This window comes from Ostrea edulis, chromosome 8 (genome assembly GCF_947568905.1).
Source record: "Ostrea edulis chromosome 8, xbOstEdul1.1, whole genome shotgun sequence".
NCBI classification, from domain to species: Eukaryota; Metazoa; Mollusca; class Bivalvia; order Ostreida; family Ostreidae; genus Ostrea; species Ostrea edulis.
In genome coordinates this window covers 55997594-56017344 of record NC_079171.1, presented here as the reverse complement: position 1 = coordinate 56017344, position 19751 = coordinate 55997594, and the positions used below count along the sequence as shown (strand labels likewise).

At 34.2% G+C, this 19751-nt stretch overlaps 1 protein-coding gene across 1 annotated transcript in view; it reads left to right on the top strand.

Moving 5' to 3' along the window:
- LOC125660879 (sodium-coupled monocarboxylate transporter 1-like) overlaps positions 1 to 18824 on the top strand; it is a 44972-nt gene extending 26148 nt beyond the window's left edge. The window contains exons 12-17 of the mRNA XM_056146503.1: positions 4247 to 4317; positions 5926 to 6012; positions 7863 to 8119; positions 11026 to 11126; positions 14273 to 14391; positions 14980 to 18824. Coding sequence (XP_056002478.1) covers positions 4247 to 4317; positions 5926 to 6012; positions 7863 to 8119; positions 11026 to 11126; positions 14273 to 14391; positions 14980 to 15126 — 782 coding nt within the window. The 3' untranslated portion in view covers positions 15127 to 18824. The remainder of the gene's footprint in view (positions 1 to 4246; positions 4318 to 5925; positions 6013 to 7862; positions 8120 to 11025; positions 11127 to 14272; positions 14392 to 14979) is intronic.
- The last annotated feature ends 927 nt before the right edge of the window (positions 18825 to 19751 follow it).

The window sequence follows — 19751 nt, the reverse complement described above, 5'->3', positions numbered from 1 at the left end:
GGATTGATTTTTTAGTGATACTGTTTGTTATTGATACTGTTTGTTATTGATATAAGGAATTGATTTTTTAGTGATACTGTTTGTTATTGATATAAGGGATTGATTTTTTAGTGATATTGATTTTTTAGTGATACTGTTTGTTATTGATGTAAGGGATTGATTTTTCAGTGATACTGTTTGTTATTGATATAAGGGATTGATTTTTTAGTGATACTGTTTGTTATTGATATAAGGGATTCATTTTTCAGTGATATTGTTTGTTATTGATATAAGGGATTGATTTTTCAGTGATACTGTTTGTTATTGATATAAGGGATTGATTTTTCAGTGATACTGTTTGTTATTGATATAAGGGATTGATTTTTTAGTGATACTGTTTGTTATTGATATAAGGGATTGATTTTTTAGTGATATTGATTTTTCAGTGATATTGTTTGTTATTGATATAAGGGATTGATTTTTCAGTGATACTGTTTGTTATTGATATAAGGGATTGATTTTTTAGTGATATTGATTTTTTAGTGATACTGTTTGTTATTGATATAAGGGATTGATTTTTTAGTGATATTGATTTTTTAGTGATACTGTTTGTTATTGATGTAAGGGATTGATTTTTCAGTGATACTGTTTGTTATTGATATAAGGGATTGATTTTTTAGTGATACTGTTTGTTATTGATATAAGGGATTCATTTTTTAGTGATACTGTTTGTTATTGATATAAGGGATTCATTTTTTAGTGATACTGTTTGTTATTGATATAAGGGATTCATTTTTTAGTGATACTGTTTGTTATTGATATAAGGGATTGATTTTTCAGTGATATTGATTTTTCAGTGATACTGTTTGTTATTGATATAAGGGATTGATTTTTTAGTGATATTGTTTGTTATTGATATAAGGGATGGAATTTTTAGTGATACTGTTTGTTATTCATATAAGGAATTGATTTTTTAGTGATACTGTTTGTTATTGATATAAGGGATTCATTTTTCAGTGATGCTGTTTGTTATTGATATAAGGGATTGATTTTTTAGTGATACTGTTTGTTATTGATATAAGGGATTCATTTTTCAGTGATGCTGTTTGTTATTGATATAAGGGATTGATTTTTTAGTGATACTGATTGTTATTGATATAAGGGATTGATTTTTTAGTGATGCTGTTTGTTATTGATATAAGGGATTGATTTTTTAGTGATACTGATTGTTATTGATATAAGGGATTGATTTTTTAGTGATATTGATTTTTTAGTGATACTGTTTGTTATTGATATAAGGGATTGATTTTTTTAGTGATACTGTTTGTTATTGATATGATGATTGATTTTTCAGTGATATTGATTTTTTAGTGATATTGTTTGTTATTGATATAAGGGATTGATTTTTCAGTGATATTGTTTGTTATTGATATAAGGGATTGATTTTTCAGTGATACTGTTTGTTATTAATATAAGGGATTCATTTTTTAGTGATACTGTTTGTTATTGATATAAGGGATTGATTTTTTAGTGATACTGTTTGTTATTGATATAAGGGATTGATTTTTTAGTGATACTGTTTGTTATTGATATGATGATTGATTTTTCAGTGATATTGATTTTTTAGTGATACTGTTTGTTATTGATATGATGATTGATTTTTCAGTGATATTGATTTTTTAGTGATATTGTTTGTTATTGATATAAGGGATTCATTTTTCAGTGATACTGTTTGTTATTGATATAAGGGATTGGTTTTTCAGTGATACTGTTTCTTATTGGTATAAGGGATTCAATTTTCAGTGATACTGTTTGTTATTGGTACAAGGGATTCATTTTTCAGTGATATTGTTTTTTCAGTGATATTGTTTGTTATTGGTATAAGGGATTCATTTTTTAGTGATACTGTTTGTTATTGATATAAGGGATTGGTTTTTCAGTGATACTGTTTGTTATTGATATAAGGGATTGATTTTTTAGTGATACTGTTTGTTATTGATATAAGGGATTGATTTTTCAGTGATACTGTTTGTTATTGATATAAGGGATTGATTTTTTAGTGATACTGTTTGTTATTGATATGATGATTGATTTTTCAGTGATATTGATTTTTCAGTGATACTGTTTGTTATTGATATAAGGGATTGATTTTTTAGTGATGCTGTTTGTTATTGATATAAGGGATTGATTTTTTAGTGATATTGTTTGTTATTGATACAAGGGATTAATTTTTCAGTGATATTGTTGTTATTGATATAAGGGATGGAATTTTTAGTGATACTGTTTGTTATTGATATAAGGGATTGATTTTTCAGTGATATTGATTTTTTAGTGATGCTGTATGGTATTGATATAAGGGATTGATTTTTCAGTGATACTGTTTGTTATTGATATAAGGGATTGATTTTTTAGTGATATTGTTTGTTATTGATATAAGGGATTGATTTTTCAGTGATATTGATTTTTTAGTGATACTGTTTGTTATTGATATGATGATTGATTTTTCAGTGATATTGATTTTTCAGTGATACTGTTTATTATTGATATGATGATTGATTTTTCAGTGATATTGATTTTTCAGTGATACTGTTTGTTATTGATATGATGATTGATTTTTCAGTGATATTGATTTTTCAGTGATACTGTTTGTTATTGATATGATGATTGATTTTTCAGTGATATTGATTTTTCAGTGATACTGTTTGTTATTGATATGATGATTGATTTTTCAGTGATATTGATTTTTTAGTGATACTGTTTGTTATTGATATGATGATTATTGGTACAAGGGATTAATTTTTCAGTGATATTGTTGTTATTGATATAAGGGATGGAATTTTTAGTGATACTGTTTGTTATTGATATAAGGGATTGATTTTTCAGTGATATTGATTTTTTAGTGATGTTGTTTGTTATTGATATAAGGGATTGATATTTTAGTGATACTGTTTGTTATTGATACTGTTTGTTATTGATATAAGGAATTGATTTTTTAGTGATGCTGTTTGTTATTGATATAAGGGATTGATTTTTCAGTGATATTGATTTTTTAATGATGCTGTTTGGTATTGATATAAGGGATTGATTTTTTAGTGATACTGTTTGTTATTGATACTGTTTGTTATTGATATAAGGAATTGATTTTTTAGTGATACTGTTTGTTATTGATATAAGGGATTGATTTTTTAGTGATATTGATTTTTTAGTGATACTGTTTGTTATTGATGTAAGGGATTGATTTTTCAGTGATACTGTTTGTTATTGATATAAGGGATTGATTTTTTAGTGATACTGTTTGTTATTGATATAAGGGATTCATTTTTCAGTGATATTGTTTGTTATTGATATAAGGGATTGATTTTTCAGTGATACTGTTTGTTATTGATATAAGGGATTGATTTTTCAGTGATACTGTTTGTTATTGATATAAGGGATTGATTTTTTAGTGATACTGTTTGTTATTGATATAAGGGATTGATTTTTTAGTGATATTGATTTTTCAGTGATATTGTTTGTTATTGATATAAGGGATTGATTTTTCAGTGATACTGTTTGTTATTGATATAAGGGATTGATTTTTTAGTGATATTGATTTTTTAGTGATACTGTTTGTTATTGATATAAGGGATTGATTTTTTAGTGATATTGATTTTTTAGTGATACTGTTTGTTATTGATGTAAGGGATTGATTTTTCAGTGATACTGTTTGTTATTGATATAAGGGATTGATTTTTTAGTGATACTGTTTGTTATTGATATAAGGGATTCATTTTTTAGTGATACTGTTTGTTATTGATATAAGGGATTCATTTTTTAGTGATACTGTTTGTTATTGATATAAGGGATTCATTTTTTAGTGATACTGTTTGTTATTGATATAAGGGATTAATTTTTCAGTGATATTGATTTTTCAGTGATATTGTTTGTTATTGATATAAGGGATTCAGTTTTCAGTGATATTGTTTGTTATTGATATAAGGGATTGATTTTTTAGTGATATTGTTTGTTATTGATATAAGGGATTCATTTTTCAGTGATACTGTTTGTTATTGATATAAGGGATTGATATTTTAGTGATATTGTTTGTTATTGATATAAGGGATTGATTTTTCAGTGATATTGATTTTTCAGTGATATTGTTTGTTATTGATATAAGGGATTCATTTTTCAGTGATATTGTTTGTTATTGATATAAGGGATTGATTTTTCAGTGATACTGTTTGTTATTGATATGATGATTGATTTTTCAGTGATATTGATTTTTCAGTGATACTGTTTGGAATTGTGGGAGTTGGGGTCTCATTTGCAGTCAGGAAGCTCGGGGGAACCGTGCTGCAGGTATATACCCACTGTGTGTTAGGGGTGAATCAATATATCGAAATGTACTGGTATACGCATGTCCAGCGATATATGATACAGTGTGTCTACGATACGATCTAATGTCGGGGATAAAAAAAACCTTTTGATAGTCGGGATCGAAGTTCATAATTTAAAAATGGCTTCTAACAGGAACACGATTCCTCAGACTTTAATCCCCACTTTTTCATTGTGACATTGGAGTTTCCTCAGACTTCAATCCCCATTTTTACATTGTGACACATCGGAGATTTCTCAAACTTTAATCCCCTCTTTTACATTGTGACATTGGAGTTTCCTCAGACTTTAATTGTCATTGTTTGTTTTGTTATGAAATAAAAGATATTAAACCACTTCATTGTTTTTAAAATTTTGATATTTACTTCAGAAAATGCTTAACTACCTTGTATATCCAATATATCGGATATCGCATCAGAAAATGTATCGTATATCGTATCGGAAAATCTTGAGCAATACACACCCCTACTGTGTGTGCATGTATATATAATTACACATATATCTGCAATACTCCCTGTATAATTACATGCATACTCATTGTTCTGTCATGTTTTCTTTGCATCTAAATTTTTGCCAATGCATGTTCACTGTAAGCCAGATCTATGGAACTGAATTATAAGAAGCAGTGAATGTAGCCTAGCGTTAACATTCAAGTTACTATGAAATCTGTAAATTTCACTCTGCATCCTAGCGTTAATATTCAAGTTACTATCAAATCTGTAAAGAACAAGGCACAATACACCTATCAACACTTCGCCGCGAGTTACGTCCCTTTGCGGGGTCAGCCAAAGGTCAATCGGTGAAAAACCTAGTTTTCCTTCTTTACCTTACCAAATGTAAGATGTTATTACTTTGAATTTTAGCCAATTACCAAGTTTTCATACAAGTTAATGGGTTGCCCCAATCTGGGGCATATTGTAGTTGACTGCAATTGATGGAAAAATAACAGATGTCAAAGCAATAGATAGGAAAATTACAAAGGCCAACGTAGGGAAATACGATTTTTATCCGGGAGATGGCGGACAAGGGACGTAACTTTCGCGAAGTGTTGATACGTGTATTGTGTACATAAAAAGGCCCAAAAAATTTCTCTGATTTAAATGTGTCTTGAATCAAGCTTGATCTGTGTTTTGAATAAGTTAAATGCATGCTAAGTATACTCTCTCAACTTAAATCAAAGTTATTTCTAATTTTACAGCATTATTACGTCCATACATGAAGAAAAGTTTTTTCCGCCTTTTTTTCAAAAAGAGCTTGATAACTGTTAAATTTGATCCAGATTATTGCTTAGGAAAAGATGTGCCCATCCGTCGAGCAAAATGCAATTAATATATATTGTGTATTAAGGGAAGACAAAAAATGTATTTGAATATGAATTTGCTCAACACATGGGCTGTATGTTTTCTGAAAGGAAAACACTTTGAATTTATGAAAATTTTCATTGATTTTGAATTTGCATACAGTACGTATGTTGTATTATCTATAGACCTAAAGCTACACATGATTAAAAAGAAGAAGAGGGGGGTGGGGGGCTATGGTGATTGGCCCATGACTACATTCTTGATTTTTTAGGTTTCCCTGAGTTTTATGGGGGCAGCCAGCGGAGCATTGAATGGGTTCGTGGTGCTTGGGGCCTTCTTTCCTTGCTGCAATTGGATTGTAAGTTTTCACTGCTACTGAACTTTTACAGCGGTAATGTGTTTTTACATGATAAGGTGTGTGCATGCGAGGACAGATCATGTGTTAAGGTTTCCAAGGAGATGAGGTAATTTAAATAACTTACCGTATTCATTTTAAATAGAGTTAATTCATAAGGCTGTCTAAAGTTAATTCTACGTTTAACGTCACCTGCGCGCGTAGGTTTCGGCGAAATTGCCGTTTTGAAAAAACAAACAAATCCGGATTTGAAGTAGTTGTCCAGGTTTGGTTTTTCATTTAGCGACTTAATTCTACATCCTGTGTAAGAGGAAAACGCACTGAAAAATTTAATCAGAGGCCCTTAAATGAAGAAAATGGAAGTATATGCCACTATTAAAGTAAAGAAAACGTACAAAGATGGTTTGAACCGAACTAATCTCAGCAAGATTCGTCGAGGCTGGATATTTGGACTGACGCCTCTTCCGAATGTCAGACCAGTGTCACACAAAGTGATTCGGGAAATCTTGCCTGAAATTCAGCCGCTTTTTGCGATTAAAATGGGTTAAGCAATTCCTTGATCGCTTCAACTTTTCGTCTTAGACATCCTATTAACTCCCTATCACATTTAATATTTACCTTCTCAACAGTGAAGAGTTCTGATGTACTATTTCATGACAGTTTGTACTAGGATTGGAAATACAGAACTTGCTGATTGATAATTGCTTTGTACAAAGCATTTAATCATTAAAATTAAAAGCACTAAAAAGAAAACTGTAATTATTTAATCAATTTATTTGAGGGCGTCCTAAACTATCGGAATCCTACCTTGTATTTGTAGATGTGAAGGTACAATCCTGATCTTTTAGTTGTGGTACACCAGATTAGCATCTTCCTTTCAAAATTGTATTTTAAAAAATCAACAGAAAACAAAGTAAAGCATATTTTAAACTTTAAGATGTGTCATTATAAAAATGTATGAAATATTGTCATCATAATTTTAATTGTAACCGAGTCACATGTGTCTAGCAACTATTTCCACAAAAGGAAGTTTTCCTTTAGTTTGCTATGTTTGTGGTGATGAAAATCCATTGGATGTACCACCTGATATTATCGCAAGCCACTACTCTGCTCACCCAATCTGCATGGTGTGTTCGCAGAAGGGATACAAACCCAGATTAAGGAAAAAGTCTTTGCTGGGAAAATGCAAAAATTGACTTGGACTTGAAAATCAAATCCCACAATGTGTTTAATTTGACATATTACGTTATTGGTCACTAAATTGGGTGATGTCTATTTGAAATTGTTGATTTTTGGGTCACTGAATGGGTGATTTTCAATAAATACACATTTGTTTAAAATTTTTGTTTGTTTATTTTTTTCCTCCCTCGTAGGTTTTGAAGTTTTGAGGTGACGTTAAACGTAGAATTAATTTTGAACAGCCTAATTCACATTCCAAACTGATCAACCCTATAGGAAATGAATTGTATCAGATTTTATACAAAATGAAATGTGTTGGATATATCACACAAACAATGGACACTAAACAAATTACAATAAATCGTTTTTGCCCAAAGGCGTTTTAACATCAGAGTTCATTCTGTCGGGTTCGGTGTTGTTTTAACAGCAGAGTTCATTCTGTCGGGTTCGGTGTTGTTTTAACAACAGAGTTCATTCTATTGGGTTCGATGTTGTTTTAACAGCAGAGTTCATTCTGTCGGGTTCGGTGTTGTTTTAACAACAGAGTTCATTCTATTGGGTTCGATGTTGTTTTAACAGCAGAGTTAATTTTCACAAGGAGTCATGTTGTCTTAACAGCAGAGTTCATTCTATCGGGTTCGATGTTATTTTAACATCAGAGGTCACTTTCACAGGGAGCTATGGCGGGGCCGCTGGTGTCGTACGCTGTTATGATGTGGATCGGGATCGGGAAGTACACCGTGATCGGAGTGAAAGAAGAACTGCAGTTTCCTACACAGAATTGTTCTAGTGACCTTAACCTTACGACCCCTGTGACCTTAGTGAATCTGGGCATCCACAATTACTCAGTCCCACATACCTACCCGTCTGTGATATTAACCAATTTTTCTACTGTCATGACAACACACATTCCCAATGAAGGAGAAGAAGAGTAAGTTTTTATATTTGCATTGCAAAGAAATACAATTTTGTAATCATGTTGGTTCCTATAAATTTAAAGTAGAACCTGCAAAATGTACAGAGTGTAAAGTGTAAAGAAATTATGTTATTTAGACTGTTGGTTGAGACTGAATGTGTATAGTATATATATATTACAAGGAGCAAAGTTTTTTTTAGCTAGATGTTGTGTACATATGATAGATATTGACCGATAACTTTGCGGTACGCAACTTTCCAAGATATCAGCTCTTCTGTGATAGAGGTGCGTCTAGTGTTCTGTTGAACGCTTGGGTGGGTACAAGATGTATACATATACTATAGATTAGCTATGTAAATACGGATAAAAGTAATGAAAGTGTAAATTTTGTTTTATCAGCCGTTGATATATATTAAACTGACAACATGAAGAGTAATATTTGATTGAACTAGGCTATTAAATTAAATATGAAATTGTTTTTTTATTTTCTCTTTTGCATGAGTGATATTGTAATCAAAGAAAAAAGGTGATTATTGTTTTAGTTTGAGCTGTTTTAGTATTAAATACTAATAAGCTTACTAATATTGTGTGTCCTGCAGTTCGGGTGGTTGCATGATGTCTGATAATCAGCCTGTAGGCAATATATGAAGGCAGCGATAAGCATTGGTACTCACCGCGTGTGGACGATAGTATGTTTTGTATCTCACTCTGTGTAAGAGTTCCACAAAGGGAAAGAACTATTGGGCAACTCGGAAATTGCGTGTTTGGGGCGCTTACTATGCAATACAGGAGCCTTGGTTCAGCTCCATGTCAGTCGTAAGATATTTTAAATGATATTGAATTTGCCTATTACCCATCATTCGTAGTGAAAGTCACTGGTATTTTGGATATTGACTTGAGGACAGAGAGAGGTCCGATAGCAAGATAGTCATTGGCTTGATAAAGAAGCCTTCACTCCTAAGACTGCATGTAAATGCCATTAATAGATCAAAATTTGTGGCACTTCAATTAAGCTGGTGATGTCTCATAGGACATTAAATATTGTGTGGTCAGTTCTCTACATGAGTGAGTGGATGTAAAACAACGTTTTCTGTTTGATTGGTACCGTATAAGTTTTACATAGAAAACTCCCTTTTCAATAAAAGTATATTATTTGTGACATTAGCATTAGAATGTAGGAGTTAGGTCATTCTTTTACATGAAAAACATAAAACAAGCAGTAATGGCCAGATCGTTAGGGAAATGACAGACAGACAGATAGACACTGTGCTACGTTATGGGGTTATCTTATGTTCTACAGCCTCCATAAGGAACTGTATGTTGTTTCCAGCTCAGCTGAGAGATGTGTGATTTGTTCTAATAATTGTACTTTTGGAACTGTAAGCTGAGAGATGTGTGATTTGTTCTAATAATTGTACTTTTGCAACTGTAAGCTGAGATGTGTGTGATTTGTTCTAATAATTGTACTTTTGGAACTGTAAGCTGAGAGATGTGTGATTTGTTCTAATAATTGTACTTTTGGAACTGTAAGCTGAGATGTGTGTGATTTGTTCTAATAATTGTATGTTTGGAACTGTAAGCTGAGAGGTGTGTGATTTGTTCTAATAATTGTACTTTTGGAACTGTAAGTTGAGATGTGTGTGATTTGTTCTAATAATTGTATGTTTGGAACTGTAAGCTGAGAGGTGTGTGATTTGTTCTAATAATTGTACTTTTGGAACTGTAAGCTGAGATGTGTGTGATTTGTTCTAATAATTGTATGTTTGGAACTGTAAGCTGAGATGTGTGTGATTTGTTCTAATAATTGTACTTTTGGAACTGTAAGCTGAGAGGTGTGTGATTTGTTCGAATAATTGTACTTTTGGAACTGTAAGCTGAGATGTGTGTGATTTGTTCTAATAATTGTACTTTTGGAACTGTAAGCTGAGATGTGTGTGATTTGTTCTAATAATTGTACTTTTGGAACTGTAAGCTGAGATATGTGTGATTTGTTCTAATAATTGTACTTTTGGAACTGTAAGCTGAGAGGTGTGTGATTTGTTCTAATAATTGTACTTTTGGAACTGTAAGCTGAGAGGTGTGTGATTTGTTCTAATAATTGTACTTTTGGAACTGTAAGCTGAGATGTGTGATTTGTTCTAATAATTGTACTTTTGGAACTGTAAGCTGAGATGTGTGATTTGTTCTAATAATTGTACTTTTGGAACTGTAAACTGAGATGTGTGTGATTTGTTCTAATAATTGTACTTTTGGAACTGTAAGCTGAGATATGTGTGATTTGTTCTAATAATTGTACTTTTGGAACTGTAAGCTGAGAGGTGTGTGATTTGTTCTAATAATCGTACTTTTGGAACTGTAAGCTGAGAGGTGTGTGATTTGTTCTAATAATCGTACTTTTCAGGTCGACTGAGACTTGATTATTTGTATACATATACCTGTAGTTTCCAGCTCAGCGGAGATGCGTGTTTATCATAGATTGTACCTATACTTTTTTTCTGGTCGGGTGAAACATGCGTTTTATATATACCTGCAGTTTTCAGGTCGGCTGAGATATGCATTTTTGTATAATTTAACCTATACTTATTAGGTCAGCTGAGACATATATTTTTGTATGTGCCAGTACTTTTCAGCTCACCTGAGACATTCGTTTTTGTGTATACCTGTACTTTTTAGTTCAGCTGAGATATGTATTTTTGTATACCTGTACTTTTCAGCTCGGCTGAGATATGTATTTTTGTGTATACCTGTATTTATTAGGTCAACTGAGATATGCGTTTTATATATACTTGTACTTTTCAGCTGAGCTGAGACATGCGTTTTATATATACCTGTACTTTTCAGCTTGGCTGAGATCTGTATTTTTGTATATTCCTGTTTTTAATAGGTCACCTGAGATATGTATTTTTGTATATACTTTTCAGGTCGGCCCTGCGTGGTCTATACTCCTTGTCCTACCTGTGGTACTCCACACTGGGGCTGATTATAGCAGTGTCCGTGGGTCTCGTGGTCAGTGCTATTACAGGTAAAAATGCTTATTCCAACATGTACCCCCCCCCCCACTCCACCCCCAGGGAGATTACTGAATAAACCTCCTATCTCACATGATCAATGAGGACTTTAATACATGTATATTTATAGACTATCATTTATATTACACAGGTCCATTGAAACGATTCAATATTGACTGACTTTATCACAGATTCAATAAGATTCAATATTGACTGACTTTATCACAGATTCAATATTGACTGACTTTATCACAGATTCGATAAGAGCATTGCCAGTTGATATTGACGGACATTATAAGGACGCAAATCTAACGAGACCATTATCCAATGAGACCATTCAATATAAATGGACTCATAATACACAGTTCCAATGAGGCAATGCAGAATATGATGGATTCTATGTTACAGGTCCAATGAGACTGTTTGTGTTCGATGTCGACAGACTTTATGTTACACGACAGGTCCGATGAGACTGTTCGATATCGACAGAGTTTATATTACAGAGGTCCGATGAGACTCTTTGTGTACGATGTCAACAGAATTTATATTACACGACAGTTCCAATGAGACTGTTCGATATCGACAGACTTTATATTACAGGTCCAATGAGACCGTTCAATATCGACAGACTTTATATTACTTGTCCGATGAGACTGTTTGATATCAACAGACTTTATATTACTGATCTGATGAGACTGTTTGATATTAACGGACTTATATTACAGAGGTCCGGTGAGACTGTTTGATATTGACAGACTTTATATTAGGCCAATTCAACTTAATTAGTAGATTATCATTCCAGGGTCACCAAAAAGTATGGGGCGGGTGGGAGGATTTTATTTTTTATGTCCCACTTTGAAAAAGAGGGGGCATATTGTTTTGCAACTGTCGGTCTGTTGGTCGATCTGTAGACCATGTGTTGTCCGCTCAATATCTTTCGACCCCTTTGCTTGATAACAACCAAACTTAGTACAGGGGTTGCCCCTGGAGAGTAGATGATCCTTATTGATTTTCAGGTCACATGGTCAAAGGTCAAGGTCAAACTGCTGGTCTTTACCCCATTTGGTAGACCATGTGTTGTCCACTCAATAACTTTTGACCCCTATGCATGATAACTACCAAACTTGGTACAAGGGTTGCCCTTGGAGAGTAGATGATCCCTATTGACCTTCAGGTCACATGGTCAAGGTCAAACCTCTGGTCTTCAGCCCATGTGTTGTCCGCTCAATATCTTTTGACCCCTTTGCTTGATAATAGCCAAAATTGATACAGAGGCTCTCCTTAGAGAGTAGATGATCCCTATGGATTTTCAGGTCACGTGGTCAAAGGTCAAGGTCAAACTGCTGGTCTTAACCCCATGTGGTAGACCATGAGTTGTCCGCTCAATATCTTGAGAACGATTCACTTGATTGTAATGATATTTCATATGTGGGTTGGTTATAAAAAGAAGAGGACCCCTATTGTTTTTCAGGTCAAAAGGTTATAGGTCAAGGGTCAATCTACTCTGGACATAGGAATATACTGTCTGCTCAATATCTTGAGAACCCTTTGCTTGACAGACATCAGACTTGGTACACTGGTACATCATCAGGAGAAGATGACACCTATTGATTTTGAGGTCACATGGTCAAAGGTCAAGGGTCAAACTGGACATAGGAATATATTGACCACTGAATGTCTCAAGAATCCTTTGCTTGACAGATATCAAACTTGGTACACTGGTATATCTTTAGAAGAAGATGAGCCATATTGATTTTGAGGTCACATGGTCAAAGGTCAAGGGTCAAACTGGACATATATACTGTCTGTTCAATATCTTGAGAACTCTTTGCTTGACAGACTTCAAACTTGGTACACTGGTACATCATCAGGAGAAGATGACTACTAATGAATTTGAGGTCACATGGTCAAGGGTCAAACTGGACATAGGAATATACTGTCCCTTCAATATCTTGAGAACCCTTTGCTTGACAGACATCAAACTTGGTACACTGGTACATCTTCAGGAGTTGATGACCCCGATTGATTTTTAGGTCACATGGTCAATCCACTCTTGACATAGGAAGATATTGTCTGCTCAATATTTTGAATTGATGATACTACTCTCAATTAAATGATGTGTGTGTGTGTATAACCCTTTTCAATTTTGCACCATGCGGGGCATATGTGTTTTACAAACATCTCTTGTTTAATTTTTATTTTCTGAGAAAAATATTAATGACAAACGAGTTTTTGTCAACAGAAGTGCTTCATTTAATGCCATATGGATATCAGTTTATGCTTATTTCACAGACGAATTCCAGGTTAAGCTTAATTTCTAACACAAAGAGATACCAAACTTCTTCAAGATTTTAAGCTTAATTTCTAACACAAAGAGATACCAAACTTCTTCAAGATTTACGTGTACGCCCATAAGAATGCAAGAAGCCATATTCTTCATGTGGCTTTTTACGTTGCTATACCAAAAATGTAAACAAGAAGTGTAAATACCCGACTTGGACATGAAAATTTTCTGGAAATCGCAAGTTTCGCAAAATTAAAAAAAATTGGGTCGGGCCAATTTTTGAGGGGCGGGCGGGCGGGGATGATAATCTATCAATTAAGTTGAATTGGCCTTACAGAGGTCCGATGAGACTATTTGATATCGACGGACTTCATATTACAGAGGTCCGGTGATACTATTTTTGATATTGACGGACTTATATTACAGAGGTCTGATGAGACTGTTTGATATTGACGGACTTATATTATAGGTCCGGTGAGACTGTTTGATATGGACAGACTTTATATTACAGAGGTCCGATGAGACTGTATTTGATATTGACAGACTTTATATTACAGAGGTCCGGTGAGACTGTATTTGATATTGACAGACTTTATATTACAAAGGTCCGGTGAGACTGTTTGATATTGATAGACTTTATATATTACAGAGGTCCGGTGAGACTGTTTGATATTGACAAACTTTATATTACAGAGGTCTGATGAGACGGTAATTGACATTGACAGACTTTATATTACAGGTCTGGTGAGACTGTTTGATATTGACAGACTTTATATTACATACGTCCGGTGAGACTGTTTGTATTTGATATTGACGGACTTTATATTACAGAGTTCCGATGAGACTGTATTTGATATTGATGGACTTATATTACAGGTCCGATGAAGGTGGAGGAGGTGGATACCCGGTACCTGATACCTGTGTGTGACATACTCTGTTGTTATCTCCCCAAATCCTGTAGGGAGTATTTCTACTGTGGAGCAAAATATGACGAGGTAAGTACAAGTATAGTTCCTAGACTAGATAGTTACTTATAAACTTCATAACTGGGAGGTCGTGAGTTCAAGCCCTGCTTGTGCCAAGGTCAAACCTAAGACGTTAAAATAGTTAGTGATTGCTCCTTCGCCAAATGCTCGGCAATTAGAAGTGAGAATCACAGGTCTTTTGTATGTGACCTTAAAAACCGAGATCCCATGTCGCGGCAGGCATTGGCATGCTAATGAACCCTCACTGCTACGGCCCTGAGCACTATGCATAGGTCTAAATTTGTGGTACTTCACCTACAACTGGTATACACTAGATAGTTATTTATAAACTGGATTAGTTATTTATAAAGTGGATAGGCATTTATATACTAGATATTTATTTAGAGACTAGATATTCATTTATAAACGGAATGGTTATTTATAGTCTAGATACTACTTATTTATAAACTGGATAGTTATATATAGATTGCATAGTTAATGGAAATAATGTGAATGTATAAATATCTAGTTCACATCAGGTATCGGTCTTCTCTTACAAAATATCTCCTGATTTGATATTGTGGTTTTTGATTATGCAGAAATAATATTATATTGCAGGAAACAACAGTGAGCAGACATGACAGGGACCTGAATTCTAGAAGTAAACTGGTGTCGGGGGAGAAGATAGACATTGGTGATGGGAACCAGTTAAGTGCCAGATCCGATATCCATCTGATGTCTATGAAGCCGTTATCAGATTCTTGAAGTCGACTAGAAAATGGCCGTATTATCCGCCTTGCCATGAAGTTGTGCTCATAGCTTTGACCATTCCATCTTCTGTTTGACACTAATACTTTTAAAACTTGCGACTTTTTTTTCATTTTCTCGTTCAAAGATTTTTATAGTTGTAAGCATTCTACACAAAGTGCTACATTTACGACAATCATTTTTTCCATAATTTACTGACTATTTATCATGGTGTGTACTTCATTACAGCATTGCGTGAGTTTCTGTGTATTTTACATGACAAGTGTCGTTTTATGTGAAAAAGTTAACCTTTTTTTGGTTTCTGTCAGAATTTTAAGCTTTAATGGTTAATTCGCCTTGCCAGGCCTGTGGTCAGGGGAGAGTTTAGGAGTAGATTTTTGGATATACTAGATATCGTATTTTATCATCCACTGTTTTTTATTATCCATTGTATTTTATTATCCACTGTTTTGTATTATCCATTGTTTTATTATCTTGACCAGTGGATTTGGATCTGAATGATGGAATGCTGGATATTTTATTATCCAATAGATTTGGAAATACTGGGTATTGCATTTTATTATCCACTAGATTTGGATATTGTATTTTATTATCCAGTCAGTTTGGATATGGATGGTTGGATTCTGGATATTGGATTATCTAGTTGTCTATTAGTAGAGTAATTATTTCATGATTTTCTCGTTCCTTTTTAATTTCTATTAGCATGTAATCGTTAAGCTATTGACCAGTCAATCGTTTTCACTGTCTCATTGCACTGCATCTTAATTTTGCTACAAATGCACTGTATCGAAGTAACTGCATGTATACCCTTATAAACTACTTTAATATATAACATTGTGGTCCTTTTAATTGCGGATACATGCAAGTAGATAAATTAATCAGATCATGTGTCTTTGGGAAACAGTCAAAACTATTGTCTCTTGGTGGTGTGGAAGACCTTTTGAACTATTGGCCTCGGCCATAGGCCTCAGGCAATAGTACACATAGGTCCTCCACACCACCACTGGGACAATAGTTTCGACTGTTTCCCAAAGATACATGTAATAGTCGTATGATTGATTTTAGTTGCTTGGCATCAGAGTTTGGGAATGGGAATATTATGTTAATTTGAAGAGACATACATGTATCTCAGAAAAAGATTGTAAGATTACAACACAATTTCAGAGGTGTGATTTTTCCTCTTTTCAGAGGAAATCCTCTTGATTTGCTCAATTTTCGAAAAAGCGAAACACATTGGATTTGATGTAAAGTGGCAGAAAGTGATATTTTTCCAGGTAGGGTGGGGTGTTTTCCTCCCTTATTGACCAGATTTCCTCTGATTTCTGAGGAATTCAGTCACATCCCTGCAGATTACAAGAGTTAGATGTGATGCTGTTCATTGAGTGTGTTATAATCATAGACTGTACTATGATAACAAGATATACATGTAAGGGTGTTTCATACCGAGTGTTAAGTCGTTCTTGGCACACTGATTTTGACTGCAGATAACTCCGTTTACCTGATCATGATATAGAACTTGCGGCTGATGTGACCGGTCGACGGGATGCTTACTCCTCCTAGGCACCTGATCCCACCTCTGGTGTGTCCAGGGGTCCGTGTTTGCCCAACTCTCTATTTTGTATTGCTTGTAGGAGTTATGAGATTGATCACTGTTCGTTATCTTCACCTTTCATGTAAGGTTTATATAGATGTTTTGGAGTAAAATAGTGATAAAATTATACTCGGCTTGTGAAATATGAAGTACCAGTATTATATTGGAGCAGAAACATACAAGTTAGACTGTTAAGATTTTTTTATATTAAGTGATTTGATGTCAAACAAATATAGACAGAATGGAAATCTTTTGTTTTGAAATATTATGTTTCTCGGCTGTTCACTGTCCTGCACTGTGTAATTTTAGAATGATATTAGGCATTCAGCGTCCACAGACCACTACCTAGGTTCTTTGATCTCATTTGGTTTGCAGCTGAGAAGATCTCGTCCACATATTTGTCAATCATTTTTATGTTGAAATTCTTGACTGTAAAAGTGGGGATTTTTAGAATGACCTTTTTTTCTCTCGAAAAATATGACCAAACTTTTATTTTCAGCTCACCTGAGTTGAAACTTCAAGCGAGCTATTCTGATCACTGGTTGTCCATCATTGTCTGTCTGTCTCTCCGTCTGTAAACTTTTCCCATTTTCATTTTCTTCTCCAGAACCAATGAGCCAATTTCAATCAAACTTGGTACACATTACCCATGGGTGAAGGGGATTCAAGTTTGTACAATGGAAATCTTTAAAAATCTTCTCAAGAACCACTGGGCCAGAAAGGTTGAAACTTACATGGAAGCTTCCTGATATATAGCAGATTCAGGTTTGTTAAAATCATGACCCCCGGGGGTAGAATGGGACCACAATAAAGGATCAAAGTTTTACATGCGAACATATTAAAAATCATCCTCTCAAGAACCACTAGGCCAGAAAAGTTTAAATTTATATGAACATTTTCTGACATTTTGCAGATTCAAGTTTGTTCAAATTATATCCCCTGGGGGTAGGATGGGGCCACAATAGGAGATGAATATGAAGGAAAAATTTATGGTCAAAATTTTTCATGGCAATAAAGATTGATATAAAAAAAATCTGTTAAAAATCACAACAGCTGGACAAGGGCAGAGCCAGAGTGACTCAGGTGAGCGATGTGGCCCATGGGCCTCTCATTTTATCAAGTGCTTATAAAGCAATACTTGTTTTGTGTCAATTAAATAGATAGTATAGCTCATTTTGGTGATTTTTGTTCTCCACCCCAAATTCCTTTCTGATATAATAAAGACAACCGAATGATATTTATCACGTTTGAAATGATATCATGTTCATCAAAAGTTCCACAACATGAATAGCAGATTGATATTAGTCCAGGAAGCGAACATCCGGGGGGGGGGGGGGGGGGGGGGGGGGCATAATTTGAGGATTGTTTTAAAATTGATAACAAATGCAGATGTTATTATTAACAGATGTTGACTTGTATGAGACATTTTGGACTCATTTTAATTCTTTCTTCTTTTTTTTTTTGGAGACAATGAACAAAACAAAAACAAAAAACAAAAAAAAAAGACCATCACATCACTATCCAGTTAAATTTGTATTTTTGAGTGATGTACAATGTAATTTTCATTTTGTGAAGTAATAAAGTCTGTCTTGAATTGAGGTGATGGTTTTGTGCCTCGAGTTTGTTTTAAAAAGTAAATACACTGCACGGGTTCAAATTTCATGATCAAATATTTGTGTCGAGCATTAGATTGAAGCGCTAGCTAGTTTAAAATGGAGTGGTGGTCATAAAGTATGTTTGCTTTTTTTTTTCGAAAAGATGCAATATAAAAATACCTTAGGTAAAGATGCAACGTCAATATATGTTACTTTAGCGTGTGATGTCAATATATGTTACTTTAGCGTGTGATATCAATATATGTTACTTTAGCGTGTGATGTCAATATATGTTACTTTAGCGTGTAATATCAATATATGTTACTTTAGCCTGTGATGTCAATATATGTGACTTTAGCGTGTGATATCAATATATGTTACTGTAGCGTGTGATATCAATATATGTTACGTAAGGATGGGTGGACGGGCGATATAACTGTGCAATGTGTTACATGTATTTGTACTATAACATCGCTTTGGGAGAAGAGAGGAATAAAAATTCTGTTTTAGATGTTTGTTTTAGTTAAACGAGTGTGCTGTGTCTTACTGACACCAATACTATGATGATAGTAAATCAGTATCACAGGGGAATGTAGAATTAATTTTTTTTAGGGGGTGGGGGTGCTTTCTAACTGTCACCGACGTGGGGTTCGTACGAACCCCCCCCCCCCCCTTGAAAACTACTAAGCACTATTAAAGTCGGCATTTTGTTTGAATTGTGACTATTAAAGTCGGGATTTTTTAATGAAAATTCATAGTAAAAAAGGCATGATTCCAAAATTCAAATTAAGTGCCAGTAGTGCCGTAGTGGCACCTCGCGGTGCGAGGTGATAGACTCGCGTTGCGAGTCTATGTAACCCCCCTTGAAAAATCCTGATACGGGCATTATTGATTAAAGTGTGCAGCACTCATGCAGGCGATCTCATCCTGTATAAAGGTGTTTGTGTTTTACTTTATAAATACTATTTGTTCGTTTGAACATAACACACTACCCCCTCCCACAAACGAAACGTAAAGTGTATGTGTGTAATAATGTGACTTAAATACTAGTATTTAGTCCAAAACATAAATGTTGGATATTAGAAACTTTAACAAGATTTCTGTAAAAAAGAAAGCAAAGAAAAACGTTGACAGAGGTACCCGGTAGTCGTGTAGTTGTCAATCGTAAATACTCGGCTATTTCCGTCGTTAAATACTCGGCTATTTCCGTCGTTACATGTACCTGCTATGGAAAATGACGAGCACGTGATCTGATCGATGTAGTGCAAGTAGCGCATGGAACTCTGGATAGGGGGTTATTGTATTCCCACTTAGATCACCTCTGTCGATTCCATCTAGATGTAGGGTAACGGACTCTGCCGAAGTTTGCCGAATGTGTTTTTTCGTCATTCTACATTGACGTCACACAGTATACGCGGCTGCATGGTTTTGTAGTT